This window comes from Ursus americanus, chromosome 30 (assembly GCF_024610735.1).
Source record: "Ursus americanus isolate L20-20 chromosome 30, mUrsAme1.1.p, whole genome shotgun sequence".
Taxonomy (NCBI): Eukaryota; Metazoa; Chordata; class Mammalia; order Carnivora; family Ursidae; genus Ursus; species Ursus americanus.
The window spans coordinates 4,397,390-4,418,231 of record NC_142156.1 but is presented as its reverse complement, the minus strand read 5'-3'; the positions used below and the strand labels follow the sequence as shown (position 1 = coordinate 4,418,231).

Genomic DNA, 20,842 nt, shown 5'->3' with positions numbered 1-20,842 from the left:
GAGAGAGAGAGAGAGACGGAGAGCATGAGCAGGGGGAAGGGCAGAGAGAGAGGGACAAGCAGACTCCGCGCTGAGCAGGGAGCTTGACTCTCGGGCCTCAATCCCAGGACCCTGAGATCATGACCTGAGCTGAAGGCAGACGCTTAACTGACTGAGCCACCCAGGCGCCCCATGTTTGTTTTGTTTCTTAAGCGCAAACTGGTGCAGCCACTCTGGAAAACATCTAGAGGTTCCTTAAAAAGTTAAAAATAGAACTACCTTACAATCCAGCAATTACACTACTAGGTATTTGCCCAAAGAATACAAAAAGGTACTAATTTGAAGGGATACACGCACCCCAATGTTTATAGCAGCATTATCAACATTAGCAAATTATGGAAACAGCCCAAGTGTCCATCCACTGATGAATGGATAGAGAAGATGTGGTATATATATGTAGATATACAATGGAATATTACTCAGCCATAAAAAAGAATGAAATCTTGCCATTTGCAATGATGTGGATGGAGCCAGAGAGTATAAAGCTAAGTGAAATAAGTCAGGCAGAGAAAGACAAATGCCATATGATTTCACTCATATATGGAATTTAAGAAATAAATTTTACTTTTGTAAACAAAATGAAAACATTTATCTTTTTTCCCTGCCCGATTCCTCAAAAAACTCTGAAACTATTATTGAGTAGTCTTATTTTCATGGCAATGTAACTATTTGCATAGGCTCAGCAAGAATCTGTCCTTTTTGTGATAGGACGTAATTTAAAACATTGGTTATATGACCATGGCTTTGACTGGAACGTCACATTTGAAAATGATGCACAAAATCAGACCAAACAGACAATTTTAAGGAAGTAAGGCTGACTTTATGGAGCCAAAGCTTACAAAGCCCTTTTGGAAAAAAATGGGTTGGCACCTGGCTTTAGGGTTCTTAGCCTTACAGGTGAATAAAGAAGGTCACTTCCCTGCAGGTCCAGGAAATTTAGGATGTTTTGGGGAACCTCAAGAAGAGAAGAATTCACCCAAATCTATAGGTAGTACAGGTGACATCCGATGGCAAATTCTTGGTTTGACTTCCTAACATTGAGAGACTTTTTTTTCTTTTTTAAGTGGGCTCCATGCCCAATGCAGGGCTTGAACTCACAACCCTGAGATCAAGACCTGAGCTGAAAGCAAGAGTGAGATGCTTAACGGACTGAGACACACAGTTGCCCTCATCGAGGGCCCTTTAAAGTCCAATCTGAGATTCCTTATAAAAACTTCCATAAAGAAAATTTCAAAAGGTCTGTATTGTTGATTACTATTCTCATTGCACTCATGTAAATAATTAGGCCAACTTTAATGCAACTAAAGTTATTTTGTAAACAAAACTATTCTTACCTTGATAACCTTTGATTAAAAAGGGGGTTGACCGTAGATAGAAATTTTATGACAGTGGAAAAGTATATCACACCCAGAATCTAGTCTTGAGGTTTTATTATCTTCCTGTAAATCAAACTGGATCCTGCCATCTTACACATTTTGTCAGCCCTTAGCAAATTCCTTTTTTTTCTTTTCTTTTTTCGTTTTTAGCCCTTAGCAAATTCTTTTTTTTTTTTTTTAAGATTTTTTATTTATTTATTCCACAGAGAGAGAGACAGCCAGTGAGAGAGGGAACACAAGCAGGGGGAGTGGGAGAGGAAGAAGCAAGCTCCCAGCAGAGAAGCCTGATGCGGGGCTCGATCCCAGGGCTCTGGAATCACACCTGAGCTGAAGGCAGACTCTGCTTAACGACTGAGCTACCCTGGAGCCCCAAGCCCTTAGAAAATTCTTAATTCTCCGAGTTTCCTTCAGTATCTGGTTACAACTCTCCAAAGCGCTGTTTCCCATTTTTCTCCTTCCCTCCTGACTTGGCATCACTGAGAACTAAAACCTAATCCTTTCTGGAACTTAGGTGGTCTTGTGGTCGCCCTTTCCTCTGGGATCTGAAACGCCCTGTAAGCTAAGGCCAGACAACTTGATATAAGCATCAAAGAACTCATCACACAACAGTGGGCAACCTTTGTGCCTGGACTTGCTGACACTTGGGCTACCCCAAAAGTCCACCAGAAGTCCTGTGTCTTCCATGCTCTGCTCTGGGAAATAGCCATGGCTGTGACATTGACGTCTATGGCATCACTACCAACATTCAAACTATAAAACAAGAAATCTATCAGATTGCCACAGCTGTCCTCACACCACCATGTAAAGATGCTTAAGAGTTCAGTGTCTTCTCATGTGACTGCCCGCCCTCTGGACTCAGAAATTGGGTTTATAGTCTGTTCCCACCATTAGCCTTTGTTTTCTTTTTGTTTCCATAGAGATGCTCCTCATTAAATGCCTGGTTGCTCACATCATCCAGCAACTATCCTCTTCTACCAAGTCTCAACAGATGGTTCAGCTAGTCCTTTATAAACAAAGGGTGATCAAATGAGAAATGGACTTACACTGTTCAGAGGAAAGAAGAATGTCTCTTCTTCCCGTCTCTTTCTTACTGTTCGCCAGAAGATAGGACCCCTGTCTCCCAGTACCAGAGGGAGGATAGAAGCCTAGCTTTAATAAGCCCAGTTAGAAAACCCAGATCAGTTTCACTTGGACCCACCTCCACTACCTTCCCTTTTTTGTAATTTTTCATTTCCCAGAATCTACTGAGACCTTGCTCATCCCCCTCCCTATTCCCTCATTCTCCCTTTTTAAAAAGCTTTTGTTTATTTATTTATTTGAGAGAGAGAGAGACCATGAGCAGGGGGGCGGATAGAGGGAGAGGGAGAAGCAGGCTCCTTGATGAGCAGGGAGCCCGATGTGTCGCTCGCTCACAGGACCCTGGGATCATGACCTGAGCTGAAAGCAGATGCTTAACCAACTGAGCCACCCAGGCATCCTTCATTCTCTCTTTAAACACCCAGTAATCTCTGTATAAATCGGGAGTTCAGTTCGTACCAGACTCTTCCCTATTGCAATAGTTATTACTGATTAAAATCTATCCCTACTACTTTAAGTAGTATCTGGCTTTACCGTTGACAGCGTACAAGCATCTCTTCGGGTCCCTGTTGTCAATTCTTCAGGCATAGTCTCAGAAGTGGAAATGCTAGATCTTATGGGGATCCTATTTTTAATTCCTTGAGGAAACGCCATAATGTTTTCCATAGTGGTTGCACTGTTTTACATCCCCACCAACAATACACAAGGGTTTCAACTTCTCCAGACCCTTGCCAATACTTATTATTTTCTGGGTTTTCTAATACCAGCCATGGTAATCTGTATGAGGTGGTACCTCGTGTGGTTTTGGTTTTTCATTTGCCTAATGATTAGTGATGTTGCACATCTTTCCATGTGCTTACTGACTATTCGTGTATCTTCTTTGCATGTTCTATTCCTTAAGCTGGGTGGTGGGGACAAGGCTGTTTCTTCTGTTTTTATTCCTTAAATTATACTTAAATATTATTTATTCTTCTTAAAATCTACAAAAAAAAAATCTACAAAAGTGCAGTAGGAGATGGGGGTGAGGCCTGGTGAAACACCTGAATAGCCAGTGGGTTGGATTTCAGGCAGACATATCAGGCTGTTAATCTGTATTTCCCTGACATCCTTTTAGAAACCCTCCCTCTGCCTGTGTCTCAGAATGGACTTCTACAGTCCTTGCAAACTGGACTGCACACTGTGTAAGCCTGTCCCCTCAGCACTAGCTGATCGGATATCTGGCTCAAGTTGGGCCAAACAAATCCCCCCCCCTTGGGAGTCTAGAGTTGGGTCTAGGGGACTTTAGTCGAATGGTCAAAGTCCTTGTTCTTAGAAGGTAATGGATCTAGGCGAACTAAGGAGTCAGCCAGGGAGAGAGTCAGCCAGCGGGGGAGCCCATTTTGGAGCACTGTACACTAATGAGGAAGTGGATGGAACTGGTTTATAGTGACGAGAAGAGGACGGAATGAAACTGCCATAGGCTTCAAGTCCAGGACCACAGTTTTGATTCCAGACTGCTTTCTGGTTCCCAGGCTTTGCCCCAGAAGAGCTCTTATCACACCGTATACTATGATCATCACAGGGACTTTCTCTGTGGATTCGGGGAGATAGTCCTAATTCCTAATAACAACTTCCTTTTTATCTGGGCTAACTTGAGTGGCCTTCTGCTTCCTGCAATCAAATGATCCTTCAGCCAAAGGGCCATTATTCCTTTACTTAAGGGTGGCACAAGTCTGGGATGGAGAGAAAGACTGTTCTTACTTCAAAATAGCTGGAAATAGACTGAACCTCTTCGAGTTGAAAGCCAGGAGCAATGGGGACCAGGGTGAACATCCCATTTTTTGAAATTTGGGCATAGCTCTGCCGTGGGCCTCTCCTTCTGGGCTTTGCAGAGGAAAGGGGTGTGCAGGCTTTGCCAAATTTTGACTGTGCAGCCTTGCCTCAGGATCCGCCTGTGTTGGCTTCAGCCTACATCCTGTAACTTAACTTCTACTTGCTAAAGGGGAACAGAAGCACTTTCATCTACTCTTTCATGGCATATCACTGGGTTTTGGCACACAGCTTATTCCTCCAGCAAGGCTGTGAATCCTTGAAGGGAGAAATGTCCACTTGCCTATATTTCATAGCTCCCCATGTACCTATCATAGGATGGGTATATAATAGCTACTTATTGAACTGATGGTTACACCTCAGTGCTTACAGTTTCTTCCCATATTCAAGAAAGTCAAGAAATGAGGAAAGTACCTTGTTCAAAAGCTCTGCTCACATTGTCAGTCAATTCGTTCTGTTTAGCTGAAAGAGAAAATCATAATTTTAATTTTTTTAAAGATTTTATTTATTTATTTGACAGAGAGAGAGACAGCCAGCGAGAGAGGGAACACAAGCAGGGGGAGTGGGAGAGGGAGAAGCAGGCTCCTAGCAGAGCAGGGAGCCTGATGCGGGGCTCGATCCCAGGACCCTGGGATCACGCCCTGAGCCGAAGGCAGACAAGCTTAACGACTGAGCCACCCAGGTGCCCCTAACTCTTCTATTTATATAGAGCAATGATGTGAATATAACACTTTGTAGATGCTTTCAACACAACGCAGTAGGGAGCTTAGATTCCAGGGTAAGGCCTCATAAGCCCTGGGTCCACATGTACCATGACAGCAGCTCCTGTGTTTTGTTTTAAGATTTATTTATTTATTTTTTAAAAAAGGCCCCCCCCTTTTTAAAAATATTTTATTTATTTATGTGACAGAGAGACAGCCAGCGAGAGAGAGAACACAAGCAGGGGGAGTGGGAGAGGAAGAAGCAGGTTCCCAGCGGAGGAGCCCGATGTGGGACTCGATCCCGGAACGCCAGGATCACGCCCTGAGCCGAAGGCAGCCGCCTAACGACTGCGCTACCCAGGCGCCCCTAAGATTTATTTTATTTGAGAGAGAGACAGAGAGGACGCAATGTATGCATGGGGGATGGGCAGAGGGAGAGAGAGAGAATCTCAAGCAGACTCTCCATTGAATGCAGAGCCCGACTTGAGGCTCAATCCCACCTGAGATCATGACCTGAGCTGAAACCAAGAACTGGACCCGTGACTGACTGAGCCACCCAGGCGCCCCGGCAGCTTCTGTTTAGTGCAGCTGACCCTACCCACATTATGATTTTCTACCTCTGAAAGGTTTGAGTGCCAATCACTAAGGCTTATAAAATGGCTATACAATCATTAAAAAAGATAAAAATAAAAATAGGACAAGGAAATGTTTTGATTGTCTCCACGAAGCAGTCTGAATTTTCCAGATTTCAGGTAGGAGAAAATTCGCGAACTGGGATTGCCTATGGGTAGGGCATTACAGTGTTTCCAACAACCACTTGCAAATTATACAGCCTTCCAGGAAAATGAACCATTTAGATCATATTGTACCATAAGAGAGAAGATGCCAGAGAAGGTAAAGGAGGGGCTACCTCATGTTTCTGCTGTGTCCTCATTAGGAAATGAAGAATTTTACTATGTGTGTTTTCCCGATATAAAAAGTATCAATCACTTATACGGCGCCTGCTTTCAAAGCACTTTCAAATTCATTATACCTCCATTGTAGGCAGTACAGGTATTGGGAGACGGCCCTAGTCATATGGCTGGTTGAGTGGAGGAGCTGGGAGCACACCCCAAGTCTCTAGACTCCTAGACAGTGGTGGGAAACTAGCAACGTGGTGTTGACAAAAGAACACTGGATTAGAAGTCTAGAGGCTCAGAAGTTCTGCCCAGATCTAACCAGCTCTATGCCTTTGAATATTTGCTGACTTTGGGCCTTAGCAAATGCCTGTAGGGGAGGAAACTTAGGAATTAATCTAAATGAAACCAGACATTCACTATAGGGCTAAAATAGCTCCCACCAGCGACTGAGCACCTGCTATGGGACAGGCACTGTGTTATGTGTTTTACGTGTTTAATTTGATTTAATTTAATCCTTGCAACAACCAGTACAATGTTAGCTCCATTTTACAGATGAGGAAACTGAGGCTCAGAGGGGTGAAGTCGCTTGCTCAAGGTCACATATAAAGTCAATGGCAGTGTTGACACTGCACCCAAGACCCCCTCACAGCAGAGCATCATGTTTCTCTGCCTTCCAAAGCTGTGCAGACAGGGCTTCTGATTGTAAGCCCTGAGGTCCTCTTCCAATACCACCCAGCCCTAAGGCTGTTGGTACATCCCTAGCTGATAGACATCCCCTCTGCCCACTGCCATTTTACTGATTTTAGCTTCTTTATTCATTATTTATTCATTCAATTAATATTTACTGAGCCCCTGTTATACACCATGTACTACTGCTTTGGCTGAGGACATGATGGGACCAAAAAGCAGACACAGTTTCTGCTTCTGCAGAACTTCCAGTCTAAGGAGGAAGAGAGGCTGACATTGGCCAAATAATCTCATGTAGAACAGTAAGGTTATTACTGTGATTAGTCCTACAAGGGAGAGGTACCCACTGTCAAAAGATACAGATAAAGAGGTTCTCTGAGGATTCTCTGAGGAAGTGATGACTGCCCCCAGCCCTGGAAGAGGAAGAGTTCACTAGAGGAAGGAGGAGAAGAGGGTTTTAAGTAAAAGAACAGCATATGCAAAGGCCCTAGCGTAGAGAGCTGATTAGTACAGATGAGGAAGTAGAAATGGCTAGAGTAGAGGGGCAAATGGGAGGAAGCAGACGTCAGATCATGCAGGGCCTTGTAAGCCCTTCTAAAGACTTTGCTCTTTAATCTGAGACCAGTGGGAAGCCACTTAAAAGTTTTAAAGCAAGACCAAGGGTAATATGATTAGATTTGGGTTTCGAAAGCTCTCATAAGTGACGCCGTAGGAATATATTCGATTGAAGGTAAAGCTAGACCAGTCTGGAGCTATTGCAGTTGTCCAGGTGAGAAAGAATGGCAGCTTGGAACAGGGTGCTGGCAGTGCAGACAGACAGATTTGGGACATATTTAGAAGGTCAGCATTTCGAGATTTGGTGATGACTGCCTATGGGGGAAAGGGAGGTTGGTAGGAACGCCTCCTCAGTGTTTTGGACTTGTACAACTGGATGGTGTCATTCACTTAGGGAACATCAGCAAAGGAATAGGTTGTTTTTTTTAGGAGGGAGGGGAGAAGCTCATGAATTCCATTTTGGATACTGAGTTGGAATATATAAACTCCATGAAGACACGGGCCATGTCTTTCTTGTTCACTGTGTCTTGCACAATGTTTGATACACAGTGAGCACGCCACAAACATTTGTATGCACATGCGTGCATACAAGTGGAGTGAGAACTTGGAACTTTTTTACATGACATGGTTAATTTTATGTGTTAACTTAGTTGGGCTATGGTGCCCAACTCTTAGGTCAGACGCTAGTCTAGATATTGCTGTGAAGGTATTTTGTAGATGTGATTGACATTTACAACCAGTTGACTCTAAGTAAAGATTAGTTTGGATAATGTGGGCATAGAAGCCCTGCTTGAGTTTCCAGCCTGCTGGTCTGTCTGGCATATTTTGGACTTGTTAGCCCTCACAATTCTGTGAGCCAATTCCTTAAACAGGTTTCTCTCTCTCTCTCTCTCCATATATACATGTATACTATTGGTTCTGTTTCTCTGGAGAACCCTGACTGATACAGTGTGAAATAAAGTGGAAAACAAAGCAATATGCGATCAGAAGTCAGTTTTTCAATCTTTCCTCTACAATGTGACCTTGGGCTTTTCCATGAACTTCTAAGGACCAATTATTCTTGTCAGAGACAATAATAACATCTAAATGTCATGGGTAGGAAGGAGGATTGCAATCTGCAAAATATTATTACATTCTTGGTTTAAGCTGCCTTCTGGAAAGTTAAGAGATGTTGCAAGTCTAACCTTCAGACAAAATTGGTTTCAGAATAACCAAGAAAAAAAAAATACTCCCTGGATCATTATGATGACCTGTATGTAGTCTTTATATTCATTTTTTCACCTAACCTTGGACATGTACTCATAACAGCAATAAAATGCATTCAGTGGTATTTTATCTTTTACCTCTGACAATAGATTCAATCTCTTTCATGGCAGCTTCGCTTTGAGCTTCTGCAAGTTTTTCATTGATTTCCATTATTTCCATGAGGAACTGCCTGTCCATTTCATAATCTGTCCCTTCGGGAATCTCTACTCCATGGAGCTTTAGCTATTGGGACATAAAGCAGAGAAAAGTAACGTTGGTTGAAGAGACTGTGCCCAGAGTCATAAATCCTACTCACAGAATAGAATAGAACAGAATACCATTCACAAAAAACCAAAAAATAAAAAAACAAACCACCAAACAAAAAACAAAAAATTGAACGGTCTTAATAGTGAAAGTATGAAGGTAAGGTACGGGAAAGTTGGACTGAGAAAGTAGTGCTGGGACAGGATTCTTCTCCCCTACCTGTAGCTGTGTGACCCTGGGGGCGTTGTTCCTCCACTTGGGAGACTGAACTACGTATTTGTAAAGGCTCTATTAAATCCTAAAATTCTAAGATGCTAAACTCTTCTCTCCCCCACCAAAAAAACCCCAAATTACTCTTCCCTAAATGCTATCACCATGCAATCCTTGAAATTTATAGAAAATGGTGAAAAAAAAAATGCAGTCAGGCAAGTAAGATTTACAAATACTCAGAGAAAACTATTCTCATGCAGTATCATTGCGACTAATTATCTTTGGGTCCCTAGACTAGCTCAGGTCTCAAGCACTCTTCTGCTGAATACAGGGGAGCAGCTGTCCCACAGCCCAACGGATATCATGTAGTCACGAATACAAGGGTTGGGAAATCACCTTACAAGGTATAGTCCCCTGCTCAGGGGAGCCAGAAGGGTCTTATAGGCATCATTCACCAGGGTTGAATGCTTCTCTGAGAAGTCCTTTTCAGTCTGTTAGTGGAGATGAAGATAATCTTATTACATCCAAATCAGCCACATTACATTCACAAACTGTTTCATAAAATACTCATGGGCAGACAACTAAGTAAGTCTCCCAAGTACAGCTGGTGTGGGATGAGCTGTCTTTATCTTCAACTAATGGGTTCTAATTCTTCTGGGAAGTCAGGTAAAAGCTGTGAGTGCAGGGAAGGTTCAGAGCCTGGCTAGCTGGGGTCAGGCTGCCCCAGGGTGGAGCTGATTGTTTAGCTCTGTCTCTGATAATCACCTTGCCACAAGGCCACTGCCACCCATCCCCTGTAAACTAGTGTTTTGTACGATTAGGGGTGGCCAACAGGCTACCTGAGACCTCTGGCTGAAGAAGTCAGGGTGGACAAGACGCTGTAGGTCCTGGTACCTGGTCTGGAGTTTTGCTGTGTCAACTCTGAAGGCACGGTTGCTGTAAGGAAATTGGGAGATAAAAATCATGCGCCAAATATTTATAGATTTGTATACTATGGGCCTGGTTCCTGTTCTCATGGGGGGAAATGCAATAAACATGTAGAGAAAGATTAACTTCAAAAAGTGCTGTGAAGGAAAAGAGAATAGGGTCAGAGAAAGTGGTACATGTGGTGGACAAAGAGATGACATTTGAGCTGAGACCTGAATGATGATGAAAAATAATCAAAGATCAGAGAAAAAAGTCACCAAGAGGCAGAGGGAACATGCAAAGGCCCTGAGGTGCGAACAAGTTTGGCATGCTTGCAGAACATAAAGAATAGTGTCACTGCAGCACATCCTAAGTGCGAAGTGAGTGGTAGGGGCTGATCCCAGAGTTAAGGGAAAGGACCATTCCTGAATCCCACCCTATCTTTCGAAAGTCCAGGTCCTTTCATCTTTGTCTCTCACTTTATTTTAACGCAGTTCCTTTCACTTTCCATTCCCGGAGCCTGCCCTGTCTTAACAGTGTAGCTCTGCCCCAATCTCATCACCTCTCCAAGCTCCTCGACTTTGGAGGAAAACAGAAAAACAGCCACTTCTCTGACTCTCTCCCTCCACTTCTCATTTCTCCCTAAGACTCAGCCTGCAATATTAAGTTTTCCGGTGCTTTTACACCCTATTTTGTTTTTCTTACTAGATTTGTTTTATTATAAAAGGATATAACTTAGGAACGACCACATGGAAAACATGCATGGGCGAAAGGGCCGAGGAGCTTCCAAGGCCTCTCCAGGCGCACTGCTCTCCTATCTCCACGTGTTCACAAACTGGAGGCTCCTTTACTTCCTTATTTTGGATAAAACCTCAGTACTCCTTTCTTAAAAGTCTCAACTCAACTTTAACCATTCTCATCCTATCTGTCAAGTCTTTCTGCAGCCCCTCCAGTACGCTTCTCTCAGGCCCCGCCCCTCAACTTCTCTCAGGTCCCACCCCTCAGGTATCCCTCCACTGAAACCACCATCCTTCAATTTCCCCTAAGTTCCTTCCCCGCCCCTCCAGTCCTCCCTCCCTTCTAGTCTCCGTTCCTCAGAGGCCCTATTCTCAGGCTCACCCCTCAATTTCCTCTCTCCCTGGCCTCAATCGCACCCTCCGTGCTCCCAGGCCCCACGCCTACTTGTCTACCGCTCCGCCCACCGATCTAACCGGTCCCGTCTTCTTCCCAAGCACTATCGGCCCAACCCCCTGCTCGCCAGCCCCTGACGTCTCTCTCGCCCCAGCGTGCCTCCCGAAACGGCCTCCCGTACCAGTCCATGAGGCTGAAGTAATCTCGAGTGGGGTCAGGTGGCTGCAGCGCGCGGCACTGTGGGCAGAAGAACCCGTCCCCCCGCATGGGGCCCCCTGGGCCGCCGCAGTTCCAACACTGGGGGGAACTGCTTCCCGCCACAGACGCAGCATTGCAGCTTAGTGGTCTCCTTCCGAGGACCCCTGCCGGCCACAGCCCCCACACCCGGAGCAAGGCGCCAGTTCTCCCGCCCCACATCTGGCTGCGGCCTATCTTGCCGCAGTCACCTGTGGGGGGCAACCCCGAAAGAGAGGCCGACTAGACTAGTGCTGCTGATTGGCTGGGGAGCTGACGGGGCGGGATCCTGGTTTCTGAGTGTCCCGCTCCTCATTTTAAACTACAACTCCCAGCAAGCATTGAGTCTACGTGTGGCGGGCCACATCCGCCGCTCTTCATTGGTCCGGGGGCGACGGAGGGGTGTTTTGATTGGCTGAGGGTGGAGTTCGTATGTGCTGGGTTAGCGCCACTCCGCTGGCTGCGGCTGCGCTGAGTGTTTGGCTCCAGGTGGGCTCACGCGGTGAGTCATAGTGGGGAACTTCTCTTGGGTGTTTGGGGGTTCGATTCCCACCCCCAGGGTCTTAGTGCGCGCTGAATCTCCCGAATTTTCACTTTATATGATTTTGGACCTCGATCGGGGGGGAGGAGAGGAATGCGTGGGCGACTGTCTTCCTTCGTAGATGAATTTCGAGGTGAAGTTCACTTCCCCTGTTACTTACAAGCTCAAACTGGCCCAGACGTGCAGGGTAAGAAAGGACACAGTTGTGTTCAAAATCAGAGGGAAGTTGGTTTGTAAAGAGTTATATAAATGTTAGTGATTATTACCATATTTTAGATTGAATTTCGAAAAAACCTGTTGAGAACCCAATCTTAGCAGTTGGGCGCTGCAGGAACTGGAGACACACTGACCTGTGTAGGAGGATGCCCTGCAAGTGTCCGTAAGTAAGTGTGTGGGATGGGGTGGCAAGGAGAGGGTAGGAGGGCACCAGTCCACCTTGGGACTCAGTTTCTCTATTTGAAAAAAAAGTTGTGTCTCATTTTTAAACCCTTTTCCGGCTGTCAGATTCTTTGGGACTGGAATTCTGTTCTAATTATCAAGCATTACTGAGGGAGGAACGTTCATGTATCATCTCAGTTAATGCTCATGATCTGTGTATTGAGTGAGGTGATCTGCCTGAAGGTCATACAAAGATTTCACTCAGCATCTGATTCCAGACTTGTTTGCCTCCATCCAATATTTCCATATACTTTCTACTTCTCATGGCTGAGGCTAATGTGGTTTCTGTCTACTGGACCCTTACCATAAGCAAGGATAGCAACCACTTCTTGACAGTCTTTAGTCAGTTCTTAGGGTGGAGAAGGCTTGCTCAAAAAGCTATAAGAGGTTGCAGCCTTGACTGAGGTAATAGTGTTAGAGCTGCAGGTCCTGGACTGGCAACTCAGCTCTGGCATCACCTCCTGGTGTAGTTTAAGAAAAAGTCATCAGGATCCTTGTATCTGGAAAGCTATATAAATGCAGTTAGTGTGAGTAAGGTTAATATGTTCTCCTGTAGGAAGAGCCTGAGTCTGGGTATCTGGAGAGAAGAGAGAACGCGCCTCCTTTTTATAAAAAATCATATTAGCAATTTAAAGTTAGGGATTGACAGTTACTTTGACTTTATTATAGTTTCTGTTGTCAAAGTTGAACTGTCCATCAAATTAACTCTAAAGTATGGGTGGGAACCTGTTATGGTCTCCTGTGACTCAATTGTTTCTGTAGGGTCCTGTTGGGCTGGAAGGCCATTTAGGAAGAAAGGTGAGCCCCTACAGTTACTCAGCATCACAAAGGGCTAGGTGGAGTTGTTTAGAGCAGTCTTCTTTGTGTTCTGCTTCTTTAATAGCCTGGCCCTTAGTTAGGAGTCAGGGAATCTAGAGTGAACAAACAGGATGTGGTCTTCACCGTCCTGGGGCTGCCTTGGGGGAGGAGGGGTATCTGTGACATTTTATGTAAATGGTCACCCCTGGCATGGTGCAGTGAATTAGCTTATAGTTTCTCTTTGCCCATCTTCTCCCGCAAGCCACATGACCCTTCCCCTCCTTTCTTGTTCCAAAACATGAAATTTAAGTGTAGTGTTGATTGTATTAATGAATACCTTGTAAGTTTCATTTCTAATTTTTATTTTTTTTATAAGATTTTATTTATTAATGTATTTGTTTGACAGAGAGAGAGAGCAAGCAGGGGGAGCAGCAGAGGGAGAGTGCTGAGCCGAAGGTAGACGCTTAACTGACCGAGCCACCCAGGTGCCCCTCATTTCTAATTTTTATTTTATTTAATTTATGTATCTATTTGACAGAGAGAAAGAGAGAGCACAAGCAGGGGGAGCAGCAGCCAGAGGGAGAGGGACAAGCAGACTCCCCACTGAACAGGGAGCCCGACATGGGGCTCAGTCCCAGGACCCCGGGATCATGACCCAAGCTGAAGGCAGGCGGTTAACCGACTGAGCCACCCAGGCGCCCCATATTTCTAATTTTTAAAAATTAGATGAATGTAAGCTGTTATGAGTCTTCCCTCCCACCCCCTAATTAGTCCATTTCTTTTAACTTATTTATAACCTTCAAATAATTTTTTCTTTCTTTTCCCTGTGGTTTGTGGCTGTCATACAAAAAACTTATCCAATAAAAGCGATATGATGAAGACCTCAGCCCAGAGGAACTATAGATCAATCTAAACTTAGAATTTTAACTTTTGCCAAACATGTTTACTCTGGATTTTTTTCCCCCCTGATGTAAATAAATATGCCCATCCTTTACTTTTTTATTTTTATTTTTTAAAAGAGAGAGAGAGATTGCCCTCATGCTGGGGGGGTGGGGAGGTGGGGGGGGGGAGTGAAGGGGCAGAGGGAGAGGGAGATAGAATCCCAAGCAGGCTCCACACCCAGCGCAGATCCTGGATCCACGGGGCTCATCTCATGATCCTGAGATTATGACCCCCGCCGAAATCAAGGGTCAGTTGCTTAACCGACTGAGCCACCCAGGCGCCCTCTGCCCATTCTTCACTTTTTTTTTTTTTTTAAAGATTTTTTATTTATTTATTCGACAGAGATAGAGACAGCCAGCGAGAGAGGGACACAAGCATGGGGAGTGGGAGAGGAAGAAGCAGGCTCATAGTGGAGGAGCCTGATGTGGGGCTCGATCCCATAACGCTGGGATCACGCCCTGAGCCGAAGGCAGACGCTTAACCGCTGTGCCACCCAGGCGCCCCCCCATTCTTCACTTTTGAACTTCAAGTCTTGTTTCTTGAAACTTCACCTTATTATTGGATACTTATTTTTGAGGTCGTGATGTCTCGAGAGACGGATGGGGAGTGTCAGCAGTCCCATGGCAGTAGCGCCTGTTCACAGCCCCAGGGCGGCTTCTCACAGTCTCAAGGCATCTCCTCCCAGACGCACGGCTCCTCATCACAATCTCAAGGAACGTCCAGCTCCACCAGCACAGCACCCACATCCAGCCAGTCCTCTCACTCCAGCTCGGGGACACTGAGCTCCTTGGACACAGTGTCCACTCAGGAACTCTGTTCTATTCCTGAGGACCAGGAACCCGAGGAGCCTGTCCCTGCCCCTTGGGCTCGATTATGGGCCCTTCAGGATGGGTTCCCCAATCTTGGTAAGACCCTTTGTTATATCACGTAAAATTATAATTGTTCACAAAAAATAGAGAAGGTTGTTAGAGCAGAAAGCTCAAGACACTTCTGGAATGTTTCCGGAGTTGGAAGGTGATGAAAGATGGAACCAAGGAAGAAGCAGTTTTGGGGAGTTTACTGACTCTTACCTGCTGTGGATCCCCCTTCATTTATTCTTTCAACAAATATTAATTGGGCATCTGTAATGTTCTGTCCATGGGAGCATCTGAAGAGAGCAAAAGACCCTTTCCCTAGAAAAATGCTGATTCATGCAAACTTGCAAACAGTTACGGGCTAATCACAGAAACTTCACCCCTTAACCCCTGTTGTGGCAGCTTCAGAACATCCATTTTACAGTTTCGGAATAGAGAAGGCTATTTGTTGACTGTTACTTATTATCTCAAAATAGCCAGCCTTGCAATTTAAATACTTTCATCCTCTGTGACACTTCCTGATTCTAGTAGTAAGGCTTGCTATAGGTATGTGTGAAATAGCATTTTGATAAAAAAATGAATGACTGATGTGTTATTTGTACCTTATCACTCATTCACTATTTCATGTCCAACTTTGAAGACCTGAAAATGAAACTGTAAGAAGTGGAGAAATAATATAGGGATGTTCAGAGGCATGACTTTAAATTCAGAAGCATTTGGAGCTATTTTTTACTCCTTGAAGCCATAGTTTTAAGATACGCTTAGTTAGGGCTTATATATGGTGAATGGCAAACAGAGATATGGTGAGAATGGGTGAAGTGGGCTGCATCACTTTGAAAGGTGAGATCACATACATGTGAAAATCCTGATAGGGTGAACAGCGTAAAGTGGGTGATGCTCAATGAATAGGATCTATTATTATTAGTTATTGATTCACGCCTGTTTTCTTCTAATTGTTTTATAGGTTTAGCCCTTACATTGATCCGTTTTGAGTTGCTTTTTGTATATGGTATGAGGTAGAGGTCCCAATTCATTCTTTTGCATGCAAATATGCCAGTTGTCTGAGCACTTTCTTGAAGAGACTATTCTTTTTTTTTTTTTTTTTGAATATTTTATTTATGTGTGAGAGAGAGAGAGAGAGAGCATGAGGGAGGAGGCAGAGGGAGAGGCAGAAGCAGATTCCCTGCTGAGAGGGAACCTGAGGCAGGGCTCAAACTCAGGAGCCCCAGGACCATGACCTTAGCCAAAGGCAACTGCTTAGCCGACTGAGCCACCCAGGTGCCCCTTGAAGAGACTGTTCGTTCTCTGTTGGATGGTCTTGGCACCCTTGTCAAAAATCATTTGACCATAAATGTGAGGGTTTATTTTTGAACTTTTCAGTTCCATTCTCTTGGTCTGTGTGTCTGTCTTTTTACGCAAGTACCACAACGTCTTGATTGTTGTAGCTTGTAGTGAGTTTTGAAATCCAGCGTATGAGTCCTGATTTGTTCTTCTTTTTAAAGATTGTTTTGACTGTTCTGGGTCCCTTACATTTCCATACAAATTTTAGGTCAAGCTTGTCACTTCCTGGAAAGAAGGCAACTTGGATTTTATTAGGGATTACATTGAATCTATCGATCAATTTGGGGAGTATTGACATCTTTTTTTTTTTTTTAAGATTTTATTTATTTTTTATTTTAGAGAGAGAGAGAATGGAGGGGAGGAGCAGAGGGAGAGGGACAAGCAGACTGTACACTGAGCATGGAGCCCGATGTGGGGCTCAATCCCATGATTCTGAGATCATGACCTGAGCTGAAACCAAGAGTGGGAGCCACCCAGGTGCCCTTGAGTATTGACATCTTAATAATACGAAGTCTTCCGATCCATGAACATGGGATGTCTTGCTATGTATTTAGGTATTCTTTAATTTCGTTCCGTGATGTTTTGTAATTTTCAGTATATAGGTCTTGCATTTTAAAAAGTGTATTCCTGGGGCACCTGGGTGGCACAGCGGTTAAGCGTCTGCCTTCGGCTCAGGGCGTGATCCTGGCGTTCCGGGATCGAGCCCCACATCAGGCTCCTCTGCTATGAGCCTGCTTCTTCCTCTCCCACTCCCCCTGCTTGTGTTCCTTCTCTCGCTGGCTGTCTCTATCTCTGTTGAATAAATAAATAAAATCTTTAAAAAAATAAAAACAAAATGTATTCCTGGGGTGCCTGGCTGGCTCTGTTGTTAGAGCATGTGACTCTTGATCTTGGGGTTGTGGGTTTGAGCCCCACATTGGATGTAGAGATTACTTAAAATCTTAAAATGTATTCCCAAGTATTCTTTAAATGTTTACTTACTATTTAAAGTTTTATTTATTTAAGTAATCTCTGTACCCCACATGGGGCTTGAACTCACGACCTGAAGGTCAAGAGTTGCACTCTGTTCTGACTGAGCCAGCCAGGTGCCCCTCATTTTTTAAAGTAAGCTCCGTGCCCTTTGTGGGGTTTGAACTCAAGACCCTGAGATCAAAAGTTGCATGCTGTATTGACTGAGCCAGCCAGGTGCCCCATGTCTGCTTATTTTTATTGTGGGAAAATCTATATAACAAAAACTTTTGCCACTGTAACCATTAAGTAAACCATTGAGTTTAGTGGCATTAACTACAAAAATGTTGTGCAACTATCACCATTATCTGTTTACAAAATTTTTCCTCTGGTAATTTGTCCTCTCCCTGCCCCACCCCCCGGCTTTGCTTATATATAATAGACATATAACATTGTATAAATTTGAGGTGTACAGTGTGTTAATTTGATAGTTACATATTGCAAAATGATAACTACCATAGTGTTAACTAACACTCTCATCACATCGCATAATTACTATTTCTTTGTGGTGAGAACATTTAAGGGGTGCCTGGGTGGCTCAGTTGGTTAAGTGTCTGCCTTCGGCTCAGGTCATGATCCCAGGGTCCTGGGATTGACCCCCACATTGGGCTCGTTGCTCAGTGGGGAGTCTTTCTCCCTCTCCTTCTGCCGGCCGCTCTCCCTGCTTGTGCTCTTTCTCTGGCAAATAAATAAAAATAAAATCTTTAAAAGAAAATATTTAAAAAATATTTAAGATCTATGCTCTTAGCAACTTTCAAGTATATGATATAGTATTACTAACTGTAAACACCACACGGTGTGTTAGATCACCAGAACTTACTATCTTGTACTTGGAAGTTTGTACCCTATAACGAACATCTCCTCATTTTCCCACTCTCAAGCCCCTGATAACCACCACGCTCTATATGAGTTTAGGTTTTTTATTATTTTATTATTTATTCATTTATTTTAAAAGATTTATTTATTTGCCAGAGAGAGAGAGTGAGAGCGAGAGCAAGAGAGAGAGACAGAGAGAGAACAAACACAAGCGGGGAGCAGCAGGCAGAGGGAGAAGCAGACTCCCTGCTAAGCAGGGAGCCTGATGCGGGACTCGGTCCCAGGACCCTGGGATCATGATAAGGCAGATGCTTAACTGACTGAGCCACCCAGGCATCCCAAATTTAGGTTTTTTTAGATTCCACATATAAGACATGTAAGTGATATTATACAGTATTTGTCTTTCTTTGGCCTATTTCACTTACAATGCCTTCAAGGTACATGTATGTTGTCACAAATGGCAAGATTTCATACCTTTTTATGGGTGAGTAATATTCCAGTGTGTGTGTGTGAGAGAGAGAGACAGAGAGAGAGAGAGAATATACATACATATATACACATAGCATATTTTCTTTGTCCATCCATTGTTGGACATTTAGGTTGTTTCTGTGTGTTGGCTATTGTAAACAGTTATGCAGTGAACATGGGGTATATTTATCTTTTCAAGTTAGTTTTGTTATCTTTGGATAAATACCCAGAAGTGGAATTGCTGGATCATATGGCAATTCTGTTTTTAATTTTTGGAGGAATCGCTGTTCTGCTTTCCATAATGGCTGCACCAATATATATTCCTGCCAGCCGTACACCAGGGTACCTTTTACTCCACTTCCTGGCCAGCACTTAGCAAATCTCTTGTTTGTTTTCTTTCTTCCTTTTTTTTTTTTTTAAGATTTATTTTTGTGAGAGAGAGACAGAGACAGAGAGAGAGAGTGCGAGCATGTGGGAGAGCACGAGTGGAGGGGAGGGGCAGAAGGAGAAGCAGACTCCCCACTGAGCAGGGAGCCCAATGTGGGGCTCAATTCCGGGACATGACCTGAACTGAAGGAAGACACTTAACTGACTAAGCCACCCAGGTGCCCCTCTCTTTCACTAATAGATGGTGTTTGACACAGTAATTTTAGACTTTAATTATGTCCGATTTCTCTATTTTTTCTTTTGTCACTTGTGTATTTATTTATTTATTTATTTATTTATTTATTTATTTAAAAAGGTTTTACTTATTAGAGAGAGAGCATGAGCAGGGGTAGAAGTAAAGGGAGAAGCAGACTCCCTGCTGAGCAGGGAGCCCGATCCCAGGACACTGGGATCATGACCTGAGCTGAAGGCAGACACTTAACCGACTGAGCCACCCAGGTGCCCTATTTGGATGTCTTCTTTGGAAAAATCTATTCATTAGACATGTCAAGAAATGCCTATTTCTTAGATTGTTTACATTTTGCTCTTGAGTTGTAAGAATTTTCATATATTTTGGGTATTAACCCCTTCTCAGGTACATGATTTGCAAATATTTTCTTCCAGTTCATAGGTCGCCTTCTCATTTTGTTGATGGTTTCTTTTGCTGCACAGAAGCTTTTTAGCGTGACATAATCCCACTTACTAATTTTTGCTTTTGTTGGTTGTGTGTGTGTGTGTGTGTGTGTGTTTTAGGTAAGCTCCACACCCAGTGTGGGGCTTGAACTCATGACCCTGAGATCAAGAGTCGGATGCTCTACTGACTGAACCAGCCAGGCATCCCTGCTGCTTTTACTTCTGGTGTCATATCCAAAACACTGTCACCAAGATCTGTGTCAAGGAGCTTTTCCCCTGGTGTTTTCTTCTAGGAGTTTTATAGTTTCAGTTCTTTTTAAGTCTTTAATCCATTTCAAGTTAATTTTTGTGAACAGTGTTAGATAGTCCAATTTCATTCTTCCACATATGATTGTACAGTTTTCCCAACACCATTTATTGAAGAAAGTCTTCCCCATTGAGTTCCTCTGGTAATTTCTAACCTACTTTCTATGTCTATGAATTTACCTACTCTAGATATTTTATATAAATGGAATTGTAATATTTGTGCTTTTTGTTTCTGGCTTCTTTGACTTAGCATAATACTTTATCTTATTTTATTTTTTAAAAGCTTTTATTTATTTATGGGATTGATTCCTTAATTTCTCTTTCTGCTGCTTCATTTTTGGTGTATAGAAATGTAACAGATTTCTGTACATTGATCTCGTATCTTGTGACTATTGAATTTATCAGTTTTGGTAGTTTTTTGGTGGAGTCTTTTTGGATTTTCTATAAATAGTATCATGTCACCTGGAAATAGTAAATATTTTACTTTCTTCTCTGCCAGTTTAGATTCCTTGTATTTCTTTTTTGTTTTCTGATTGCTGTGGCTAGGACTTCCAGTACTATGTTGACTAGAAGTGGTGAGAGTGAACATCCCTGTCTTGTTCCTGACCGTAGAGGAAAACCTCTCAGCTGTTGCCCATTTAGGATGATATGAACTGTGGGTTTTTCATATCTGGCCTTTATTACGTTGAGGTATGTTCCCTCTAAACGTGCTTTGTTGAGGGTTTTTATCATGAATGGTGTTGTACTTCGTCACATGCTTTTTCTGCATCTATTGAAATGATCATATGACTCTTATTTTCTTTTATTAATGTGATGTATCACGTTGCTTGATTTTCGAATATTGAGCCACCCTTGCATCCCAGGAATAAATTCCACTTGATTGTGGTGAGTGATTATTTCAATATATTGTTAGATTCAGTTTGCTGGTATTTTGTTGAGGATTTTTACATCTGTGTTTAGCAGGGGTATTGGCCTGTAGTTCTCTTTTTGTGCTGTTTTTGTCTAGTTTGGTATCGGGATAATGTTGGCCTCATAGAACGAATTTGGAGGTTTTCCTTCCTTTTCAATTTTTTGGAATAGTTTGCAAAGAATAGATATTAATCCTTCTTTGAATGTTTGGTAGAAGTTGCCTGTGAAG

At 43.4% G+C, this 20,842-nt stretch overlaps 2 protein-coding genes across 12 annotated transcripts in view; one reads left to right on the top strand and one right to left on the bottom strand.

Annotated features, from left to right (window-relative positions):
- HSCB (HscB mitochondrial iron-sulfur cluster cochaperone) overlaps window positions 1-11,392 on the bottom strand; it is a 38,062-nt gene extending 26,670 nt beyond the window's left edge. The window contains exons 1-6 of one of the 4 annotated variants that reach the window (XM_087857192.1): window positions 11,081-11,392; window positions 9,702-9,798; window positions 9,264-9,353; window positions 8,487-8,631; window positions 4,716-4,763; window positions 2,033-2,107 (exon numbers count right to left, since the gene is read on the bottom strand). In XM_087857192.1, coding sequence (XP_087713318.1) covers window positions 2,033-2,107; window positions 4,716-4,763; window positions 8,487-8,631; window positions 9,264-9,353; window positions 9,702-9,798; window positions 11,081-11,316 — 691 coding nt within the window. In that variant the 5' untranslated portion in view covers window positions 11,317-11,392. The remainder of the gene's footprint in view (window positions 1-2,032; window positions 2,108-4,715; window positions 4,764-8,486; window positions 8,632-9,263; window positions 9,354-9,701; window positions 9,799-11,080) is intronic. The other 3 variants (XM_087857191.1, XM_045791243.2, XM_045791242.2) reach the window with 3 other exon arrangements.
- Window positions 11,393-11,549: 157 nt separating this feature from the next.
- The window catches only part of CHEK2 (checkpoint kinase 2), a 46,462-nt gene continuing 37,169 nt past the window's right edge, over window positions 11,550-20,842 (top strand). For 2 of the 8 annotated variants that reach the window (XM_087857187.1, XM_045791234.2), the window contains exons 1-4: window positions 11,550-11,635; window positions 11,951-12,057; window positions 13,317-13,395; window positions 14,430-14,757. In XM_087857187.1, the coding sequence (XP_087713313.1) occupies window positions 14,436-14,757 (322 nt within the window). In that variant the 5' untranslated portion in view covers window positions 11,550-11,635; window positions 11,951-12,057; window positions 13,317-13,395; window positions 14,430-14,435. The other 6 variants (XM_045791237.2, XM_045791236.2, XM_045791232.2 and 3 more) reach the window with 6 other exon arrangements.